This window comes from Podarcis melisellensis, assembly GCF_964234715.1.
Source record: "Podarcis melisellensis genome assembly, chromosome: 3".
In the NCBI taxonomy this organism is placed as follows: Eukaryota; Metazoa; Chordata; class Lepidosauria; order Squamata; family Lacertidae; genus Podarcis; species Podarcis melisellensis.
The window spans coordinates 59,541,558-59,552,437 of record NC_138530.1 but is presented as its reverse complement, the minus strand read 5'-3'; the positions used below and the strand labels follow the sequence as shown (position 1 = coordinate 59,552,437).

Here is a 10,880-nt window from a genome sequence, read left to right as displayed (position 1 = left end):
CTTCAGGATGAGAACAGAAATCGTGCTCCAGCGGCGCGGCAGCAGCAGGAGGCCCCATTAGCTAAATTGGTGCTTCAGGTTAAGAACAATTTCAGGTTAAGTACGGACCTCCGGAACGAATTAGGTACTGAGGTACCACTGTACAGGGACATCATAGAACCATAGAATTGGAAGGGACCCCGGGGGCCATCTCGGCTGCACTCCTGAATATGCTTTTGGAAGCAAAGCCCCCCCCCCCCATGGCTAGGTTCAAGCTGCGAGCCATCTGCATGACACTATAAACCGAGATCTTGCAGTTTTCCTTAGCGTTCCTGGACAGCATTCTTTCCAGTCTTTGCGCGGTGTGTGTGAGCAAAGTTTTTGGTCTTGCCAGCTGCAGGACTAATGCTGTGCGACCACAAGCAGCACAAGGAGGAGGTCATCACGTTTCCTAAACATACATCTGCGCAATCCTATACATTCCTGTCCCGAAGTGTATCCCATTAAGTTCAATGGGGCCTTGCTCCCAGATGAATGAATGGCTTTAGGATTGCGCCGCATGTGTTAAAGCGTCTTCTCTCTCCCCGCCGCCTCGTTCTCTGCAGAGAGGAACAGATTTGTCATAATGAAATACACACGGATTTGATTTCCACACATTCAAACGAACTGTCACCCTGTGTGTTTTTGTGTGTTACGGGTGATGGAGATAAGACATTGTTTCCAACATAAAGAACTGGGCCGCTGAAGTGGTGTGTCTTACCTGGGAGTTAGACACATTGGACTCAATGGGAGTTACTTCTGAGTTAATATCCCTTAGGGTTGCTTGGTCAGGTCGTAGCGCTGTCCAAAAGCTCCAGCAAAGGACTTGCCGTTTTGTCCCGTTCTGGCGCCGGAGTTGTCGAAATGGCGAGAGAGCAGAATAACAGGGAGGGAAGAAGAGCGGGCAGAACCCCCAAGCCAAGGAAATGACTTTAATTACACCCCCGTTTTGATTACTCACTTCTGCTTCCTAGGTGTACCCAGGCGGCTGCCAAAAATCGCACTTTTCGTTCGTTTTATAATATTCAGCCATCCCAGCGATGCCACATCCCCGTGCAGTGTTATTTTTAAGCCAAAGAAAGGTCAAAGGAAAATTCCCTTCCAAAGGGCATCCCTGGTCAGGAGGACGCAGGTTTCAGTCCAACCTCAACCCACATCCTCCTAAGCACGATTTGGAGGGGTCTCTCGTTGCCGTCGGCATTATTGCTGCATTGCGTGTATGGGCACCCGATACTTTTCCACCTCCAAGGAGCCGCAAGGAGCCGTTTGAACACCGCACAGTCGTGCGAGGCAAAGGAGATTGAGAGACGCCAATTCCCTGAGAGACGCGGGCCTCGCTCTCGCTGCAGTGCAGCACAGGACTTGCCCCACCTCTCATGTAGTTAAGGTTAAAGCAAACGCCGGGCCCCGTGGCCCTCCAGATGTTGTTAGGCTACAGCCTGCCTGGCCAATGGACAGGGGAGATGCGAGTCAGAGTCCGAACACCTGGAGGGCCGCAAAGTCCCCACCTTTTCCATCACAGTGTGTTGTTGCCAGGGTTTAAATCACCAGGACTTCGGGACTTCTTCTCCCAGAATTTGGATTGTGTGGAGAGGAGACTGTGCATGCTCCGAGGCCGTCTTTCTTTCTTTCTTTCTTTCTTTCTTTCTTTCTTTCTTTCTTTCTTTCTTTCTTTCTTTCTTTCTTTCCCTTCCTTCCTTCCTTCCTTCCTCCCTCCCTCCCTCCCTCCCTCCCTCCCTCCCTCCCTTCCTCTGGATCCCTGGCAGCGGGACGGGGGGCGAGGGAGGCAGAGATGAAGCTGCAGCGGAGGTATCTCGATATCTCACTATAGGAACTCAGGAGAGTGAGGTAAGTGAGCCAAGCACCACACCTGAGGTTACTGAGGCCACTGGGGATATGAGGCCACAAGGAAGCCAATCCAGTCGGGTGGGGACAATGTCGTATTGCAATGAAAAGGAAGATGTAGTAGGGGGGGGGGCGAGGGTCATGCACAAAATCACACCTTACCAACTATTGAAGCGTCTGCACCTTGTTGTATATTCTTATACAATAAGAAAGCCATCCTGGAACCCCATGGCGAAAGATAGACAGATAGACAGACAGACAGACAGACAGACAGACAGACAGATAGATAGATAGATGATAGATAGATAGATAGATGATAGATAGATAGATGATAGATAGATAGATAGATAGATAGATAGATAGATAGATAGATGATAGATAGATAGATATAGATAGATAGATAGATAGATAGATAGATAGATAGATAGATAGATAGATAGATAGATGATAGATAGATGATAGATGATAGATAGATGATAGATGATAGATAGATAGATAGATAGATAGATAGATAGATGATAGATAGATAGATAGATAGATAGATAGATGATAGATAGATAGATAGATAGATAGATAGAGATAGATAGATAGATAGATAGATAGATAGATAGATAGATAGATAGATAGATAGAGATAGATAGATAGATGATAGCTACAGATAGATGATAGAGATAGATGATAGATAGATGATAGATAGATAGATAGATAGATAGATAGATAGATGATAGATGATAGATAGATGATAGATAGATGATAGATAGATAGATAGATAGATAGATAGATAGATAGATAGATAGATGATAGATTAGAGATAGATAGATAGATAGATAGATAGATAGATAGATAGATAGATAGATAGATGATAGATAGATAGATATAGATAGATAGATAGATAGATATAGATAGATAGATAGATAGATAGATATAGATAGATAGATAGATAGATAGATAGATAGATAGGTAGATAGATAGATAGATAGATAGATAGATAGAGATAGATAGATAGATGATAGCTACAGATAGATGATAGAGATAGATGATAGATAGATGATAGATAGATAGATAGATAGATAGATAGATAGATAGATAGATAGATGATAGATGATAGATAGATGATAGATAGATAGATAGATAGATAGATAGATAGATAGATAGATGATAGATTAGAGATAGATAGATAGATAGATGATAGATAGATAGATAGATAGATAGATAGATAGATAGATAGATAGATGATAGATAGATAGATATAGATAGATAGATAGATAGATATAGATAGATAGATAGATAGATAGGTAGATACTTTTGTTTTCTCCTTTGCTGCTATTTTTTATTGCTACTTGTTGGCCTTTCCCTGGTTTTGTGCTGACCTTTGGTTTTAAGCCAATAAATTATTGAATTGAAGTGGTGCATTAATCGGCTGGCACTCTCTTCGAAGAGCGCTGCTGCCTGCGACGCAGCTCACGGAAATTCTTCCTTTACTGTTGGGGAACCGAGAGGCGGGAGCTTGCCTGAGGCCTCAGGACGCCTCTCGCCAGGGTCCCGCAGGGTCCCCCATCCTTCCTCCTCCTTTGAACTCCCCTTGCCCAGGGATGCCGCTCTCCTTAGAGAAAGGCTACACACCCAACCTCAGCTAACGCGTCTTCATTCCATCCCATGATCATTGACTTATCATAATCAGAGTGACTGGAAGAGGTCAAAGACTTCGAACCTCCGCCTACCCATTTCGAACCTATAATCGTTGCTAGATTTTAACACCTAACTTAATGGGTCCCCAAGGAGCCCTGGGTGGTAGGAAGCCCTCCTTTGTTCTTCCCTCGGCGCTCGCACACCCGCTGCCTTCCTTCCAGACGTTGCTGAACTAGAACTCCCCTCCTCAGCCTGCATGGCTCACGGGCTTGCTGGGATTTCTAGTTTGTCTATATCTGGAGGGAGCCCGGCTGGCGAAGGCTGTCCTAACAGATCCCTTTGGGAGCTTTGACCTCCCCTTTCGTGCCCATCTGGAATTGGGGAGCTGGCTCTTGATGAAAGTGTCCTGAGAGGCGCGCGCTTCCTTCTTGAGTCGTCTGGGTTCGGCTGCGCAACTATGAGCGTCCCGGGAGAGCCAAAACCACGCGCTGGGCGGCGGGATCCTCCGGCCTGGACGGCTGCCAGGCTGGGTCTCCCTCCTCCCTCTCCGGCTCGCTCCCTCTGGGCGGGGGATAGCCGCCCCTGGAGCTCTCTGCTCGGGCAGGAGCGCATTTCCCCTCCAGGATGATCGCGACGCGCCTCCCCGGACGGTCGCCGCGGAGCAGCAGCCTGGATGGGGCCCCCCAACAATGCCACGCCGGGGCTGCGGCTGGTGCGTATCTCGCGTCTCCTCTTGTCCTACCTGCTTCCGAGGTTTCGCTTCCAGGGGCGGAAGGGGAAAGGGAAGTAGCCCGGGCAGGGAAGCTAGACTGGGCGGCCTCCGGCCGACAGAGAGCAAAGAGGGCTCAGGAGAGTTTGCTGTGAGGTCCTGTGTGAGCTGAGGCCTCGATGGAGGGAGGGAAGACCAAGATCCGAGCAGGGTCAATGTAGGTAAGGGAGCTAAGGCGACGTTTATTATTTATTTATTTATTTGTTTATTTGTTTGTTTGTTTATACCCTGCCCATCTGGCTGGGTTTCCCCAGCCACTCCTGGCAGCTCCCAACAGAATAATAATAATAATAATAATAATAATAATAATAATAATAATTAAAAAAAAATAAAGCAACACAACATCAAACATTTAAAACTTCCCTAAACAGGGCTGTCTTCATATGTCTTCTAAAAGTCAGACAGTTGTTTATTTCCTTGACATCTGATGGGAGGGTGTTCCACCAAGAAGGCCTTCTGTCTGTTTGGCCTTCCCTCCAGCTTTCAGGAAAGTTGTCCTATCAAAGCAGCATACAAGTAATCTTCAGTGGTGTATTCGGTTTGGTAATGAGGGGAGATGGTCATAGATCTCAAGAACCATGTTGAGGTTTACAGAACATGATGCCACCTGGGAGGTGGAGATGTTTGAAAAGGAATCCTGGCAAGTCACAGAGGGCTGGGGGAATTGCTTTCCCTGTTGCTTGAAATTCGTTTCAAACTACAATCCTCATGGCATCCCACATTACTAATCTTTCATATGGTAAGTTGCCTGTAATGGGGTGGGTGGGGAGGAAGCTAATACATTTAATATTAATAATAACAATTCAATACTACTACTACTACCACCAATACTAGCTGAGACGTTTTCATCCTCAAACTTAATTTTGCCCAGAATGTGTTGCAAGGCAAATGTAGTTTCTGGAGGCTTTTTTCTTCTGTCTTCTGGAGCTCTTCCAAATGAGTCTGTCTGCTCAGCCAGCATTTGCCAGTGCACATGGGGTGCTTTCAGGAACAGTGCGGGTGGCGCCAGCCCAAAATAAAGTCTGCTTGAAAATTAAATAATGACTCTCCCGGGCTATCTCTTTCTCAGGGCACTGCACCAGCTCCTGCTGTTTCTGCTATGTTACATTAACGGTGGGCAAAGCAGGCATCTGGACAGGCCCTAGGAGCCAAGCCAGGAGGGTCATGTGTTTCTAGCACAACAAGGGGATTCTGTGGCCAGTTGCACGTTCTCCATCCTATTGTGTCGCCGGCTGCTAGTTTATGGGGTTTGGGTGAAGGTTTTTGCTGACAACGTTCAGTGGGGATTATTGGGCAGGCCACATGTACACAGCCTTTGTTTGGGCCTTTTCTTCTCCCTCCCTGAAAGTGTAAGGTTAATTGGGGCCCCAGAGATAAAAAAAAATTATAATTGTGCAGTGACAAGAGTTTTTCATAGGAAAGGTCAGGAGAGAGTAATAGCATCAGAATGAGCCTGAGGACAGCAAATTGGCAATGAGGCGTAGGGATTATACCACAATTGCACTAGGAGAACATCTTACAAGACATGTCTTTAAATTACATCAAGAACTTCTATGAAGGATGTGTAAGTATGGATGGGATAAGAAGTGCTAGAGAAAGAATAATAATCTCATTATGAGGACAGGTTTTCAGGGTTGGTCGCAAACAATTTATGAACTACAGAGGTTCAAAACAACATCCCCAGCATACAAAATGGCATTTTTCTTCAGAGAAAGCATGTTTTATTACTAGCATTTTCCTCTTGCTCTGCAGCAAGTCTTATAAATGCTGCATATAAGCTGACATTACTTGTAAGACTAAATAAGAGTTGATTTTAATGATACCATCGTATTTGTTGCATCAGTAAGTGATCAGAACTGTATGTGAAACACCGTATGGGAACCTGTATGGCTGGTCTGTATGTGTGGAACAGCTTGATGTATGAAGGTTGCCAGTTTCTGAAGTTGCATACTGGAATAAGAAAATGATGGATCTGGAGTACATAGGTGTTGTCCCCGGAGTGATGAGTCACAGGTTACTGGAGGGGAGGGGAAGCTTTATAAAATAATCCCTTAGATGAAATCTCTGTGAAGGGAGCCTTCTATAGCATGACTGTACGTGGGTTGGCCAGGGTCCAAAAAAAGCCTCCCAATAGGCATCTGATGCAGTCAGAGAGGGACTGTGATTGGAAGAGAAAATCAGTTGATATTTACTGTAAGAGGGGCTCTTCAGACCTCACCTCTTATGTGGAAATGCCCCCTTCAAATCAATGCTGGCCTTAGATTGACTTGAGTCAATGAAACTGACAGTGTGTTTACTCACTGACTCAGTTATGCAGTACAACAGAGCTTTCAGATTAATGTTTGGTGAAGGGTGTGCAGAAAGTGTCTGCAATTCTGAACCATATATATATATATATACATTATTAAGATACATCTTGAATACTACTAATGCTTTTGATTCCTCCCTGCTCCCCATTCTTTCCTACTTAACCTCCATGTGATTCTTTACAGCTTAGGCCTCCAACAGTGGTCGGTCAATTCCACACACTCTTCTTTGGCTCAGTCCGAATGTTTTTCCTTGGTGTTTTGGGTTTTGCTGTCTACGGCAATGAAGCATTACACTTCAGCTGTGAGCCAGACAAGAGGGATATTAATCTATTTTGTTACAACCAATTCAGACCTATAACCCCACCGGTAAGTCTTCTTTTCTCTTGTAAAAGGTAGGATGTAGCCTATGACATTAGTCAAAATGTCCCTGAAAGATTTAAGGGCACCGAATAAAGTTGTAGGCTGAGATGGTAGCATTTTGAGTAGTGCTACTTCAGACTGCAGGCAGGCAACTGAGAGCATAAGTGGTGACATGCTAGACCAGCATAAAGGCCTATCCAATCCAACTTCCTGTTCTCAGAATGGCCAATCAGAATACCCACAAGCAGAACATGAATGCAAGAGCAGTTTCCCATTTGTGATCACCAGCAACTGGTATTCAGAGGCATATTGCCTTCAGAATTGGAGCCACTGACGGCCTTACCAGCTACACATTTGTCTTAAGTCTCTTTTAAATCTGTCCAACTTTGTGGCCATCACTGCATCTGGCGGTAGCGAATTCCATAGTTTAACCATGTGCTGTGTTTTGTGTAGGAAGAATGGGAATGAGCAGGGGTACACACCTGTTTTGTCTGCTGAAACTGACCCTTTCCTTGCACTGTTCTCTACATCTTAGCTCAGATGTTTACATATGCTCTGTTAGAGGCAGATTTAGGGCAGTACAAGTGTGGGAGCACTGGACACACAGACGAAAAAGACGCCTTCTCAAGGAGACTGATCAGCACTTCCCTGGCTCCGGGAAGGAGGAATGCAAGCTCTGACAGGGTCCTAGAGTCCTCCTGCCTCCTTCCCAAAGCTGGGCAAGTGCTTGTTGTTAGCATAATACCATCCATGTGCACTGCGCTTTCCAAAATTGGAAGACAAATCCATGCTCCAAAGAGCTTACAATCAAGAAAACAACACAAAAGAAGCTAAGGGACATAGGAGCTGCCTTATACTAAATCAGAAAATTGGTCTACCTAGCTCAGTATTGTTGGCATTGACTGGCAGAGACCTTCCAGTGTTTCAGGCAGCGAATCTTCCCCAGCCCTTCCTGGACATGCCAGGAACTGAAACTTTGAGGCAGGCATAGGCAAATTCGGCCCTCCAGATGTTTTGGGACTACAACTCCCATCATCCCTAGTTAACAGGACCAGTGGTCAGGGATGATGGGAGTTGTGTCCCAAAACATCTGGAGGGCCAAGATTGCCTATGCCTGCTTTGAGGCATTCACTCTGCCTCACATGAAGGTCACTGAAATGGAGGCAAAGCCAAGCATGGAAAAGTAAATTAATGGAAGAAACTGGTATATGAAAGCAACAAATGAAGTATGTATACGAACAAAATCAATCATGCAAGTGCTAAAATATACTGCATTAAAACTGACTCACAGAGCAACCCACCACTATGCCAGCACATCTGCCATATTCTGTAGCCTCTCAGTTGACTTATCATGAATATAGGGTTGTGCCCTTAGTTTTTAAGAAGCTTAACAGTGACTCTTTAATGAGAAGGTGTGGTGGTGACTTATCAACCACTACCAATTTTCCCAGCAACATGAGGTCCTCGGAGACTATAGGGTGTGTTATTTGGTACATGCTTCGTTCCATAGGCAACAGAAGTGGTTCAAAAAGTATTGCCAGCTGTCCTTGCTTGAATTAAATATCTGTCCCGGAACATGACACAGAATCTTCTGCAACACGTGGAAGGGAGTTTCCAAAGGTAGAAAGTCAGAAAACTAGCAGTTTCCTTTTGGTTTTATCATTAAATTGATAAACATCAAATAGTAATGAACCAGCTGAAAGGAAAAAGTTAATGAACTGTGAAACTAACCTTTGGAGCAAAGGATAACAGTGATTTTTCATATGAATGCTATTTTTAAAGTAGTATTTTAAGATTATCTATGTCCTCTGATAAAGAAAAGCAGTCACAAGACATTCTGGTTGATGTCTGTTATCAGGTAGCACAATATAGTGATAAATGATTTGACAGCCAAGTTTCTGCTATACTTTAGGTATTCTGGGCTTTACAGCTAGTGACCGTACTGGTACCTGGAGCCATTTTCCACCTTTATGCTGCATGTAAAAGCATCACTCAGGAAGATATCCTCCAAAGACCTGCCTACACCGTTTTTTATATTCTTTCTGTTCTGTTAAGGATCATCCTTGAAGTTGTGGCCTTTTGGCTTCAGAGTCAGCTCTTTGGTTTCCAAGTGAATCCACTCTACAGATGTGATGCAGGAGCCCTTGATAAAAAGTTTAATATTACCAGATGCATGGTACCAGAACACTTTGAAAAGACTATCTTCCTTATTGCTATGTACACATTTACTGTGATTACTATTATGTTGTGTATTGCAGAGATTTTTGAGATCTTGTGTAGAAGGTTGGGCTTCTTGAATAGTCAGTAACTTCAGTGTTATAATGAATTATTTCTATTTGTTTATCATAACATTTTTTGTACAAAGAGCAGAGTTATCCATTTGAAACAAAATTAACTTTCTTTAAATAACAAAGTCAAGTTGCATCTTAAAAATATGTATTTAAATATCAGCAAACTTCTACAGGGAATTCTTCATTATGACTTTTTTTTTACTCATAATTTTACATACCATATTTTTCCATCTATAAGACGCCCCCATGTATAAGACTATTTGGGGGGACTCCGATTTAAGAAAATGGGGGGAGATGGCCCCCATGTATAAGACCCCCCCAAATTTTGGACATTATATTTTAGGGAGGAAAACCTAGTCTTATACACGGAAAAATATGGTGTATATATCACACACAGAGAGATAGAGAGATAGAGAGATAGAGAGATAGAGATAGAGAGAGAGAGAGAGAGAGAGAGAGAGAGAGAGAGAGAGAGAGTATGCAGCACCTTAACCTATAGCATCTGAAACCCTGCTGGGCTTACTCCCTTGTCTAAGTCTGCAATCCTAAGAATACTTATCTGGAACTAAGTGTCATGGAACTCAGTAGGATTTGCTCCCAAGTAAACAGGTATAATATTGTGAGGGTGGATGTTTCGGACGTGGATGCATGTGGATGTAATGGTACCCTTGAGGTCTCCCCCTGGCGACAATGAAGCCTCTGAACTGCACCCCCTCCATATGCCCTCTTGGTCATGCAGTGGTTACCCCTTTTCCCCTTGAAAAATCATAGAGCTGAAGGAGGAAGTTGGAAGAGTGACACTCTTTCCCACTTCCCCTTTCAGCTCTATGCACTTTTAAAGGTTTAGATTCATTTGACTGGAAGTGGCCAGAGGGAGGGGTGTGCATGGCACTCACTCAAAAATCTAAATGTGCCCTGAAAGGGTTGGCAATCTGTGGATTTGGATCACACAGTGAAAATCATACATCTATAACCTGACTGATTCTGGAAAGGCAAAGTAGAACACATTCTTTTATAGGGATTAAGGCAAATTAGTGAGGGGAAAAATCTATTTAAAATATATGAAATCTATATTAGCTAACACCCTGTGTTTTCTACAATTAAGAGGAAATCCCATGTTTTGCATGTGACCATTTAAGCTGGGGTGGCCACAGTGACCCATGGTCAGTCTTCTGGGGACTGCATGCAAAAAAGAGAGTGACCAAAGTGCAAAAGTGGATGTGGCCAATTTCTAGGAGATATTTTGGAGGTCTCGGGAAAGGGTCACAAAAAGCTTCTGACAATAAAGTATCAAAGCAAAGCACCTGTGGAATTGGTCAGTAAAAAACTAAATTAAAATATTTTTAGTGGGAAATTGTGAGGCCTTGGGAGCCCTAAAACTTTTGACAACACAGTACCCCAGAGAGTGACCTAGGCGAACAGTCGGTAAAAAGAAAACTAATTAGTACAGGCCAGGGAGGGGGTCATGAAAATTTTTGGCATCATGGTAGCCCAGGGGAGCAGTCAAAAACTTTTTTTGTTAACCCCCAAGTCAAACAAACTAACAATTAATACTCATAAAGACAGAACAATAAACAAACCAGAAGCATTTTGTGTTGCTCTAACCATCAGTGATGAATATTGAGACTTCACTGTATAATAATTGCTTTAATTATGTGT

At 43.8% G+C, this 10,880-nt stretch overlaps 1 protein-coding gene across 1 annotated transcript; it reads left to right on the top strand.

Moving 5' to 3' along the window:
• Nucleotides 1-4,129: 4,129 nt before the first annotated feature.
• On the top strand, nt 4,130-9,404 carry GJE1 (gap junction protein epsilon 1). Its single transcript, XM_081904954.1, has 3 exons — nt 4,130-4,204; nt 6,754-6,936; nt 8,843-9,404. Exons 1-3 carry the CDS (start codon nt 4,166-4,168, stop codon nt 9,236-9,238), a joined length of 618 nt encoding a protein of 205 aa, XP_081761080.1. The 5' UTR covers nt 4,130-4,165; the 3' UTR covers nt 9,239-9,404.
• Nucleotides 9,405-10,880: the final 1,476 nt, after the last annotated feature.

Bases quoted from the DNA above. Each gene is read 5' to 3' on its own strand.
- GJE1 (XM_081904954.1), top strand. From the start codon at position 4,166: ATGGGGCCCCCCAACAATGCCACGCCGGGGCTGCGGCTG. The intron at 4,205-6,753 runs GTGCGTATCTCG...GATTCTTTACAG, and splicing joins CCACGCCGGGGCTGCGGCTG to CTTAGGCCTCCAACAGTGGT. The intron at 6,937-8,842 runs GTAAGTCTTCTT...GCTATACTTTAG, and splicing joins TCAGACCTATAACCCCACCG to GTATTCTGGGCTTTACAGCT.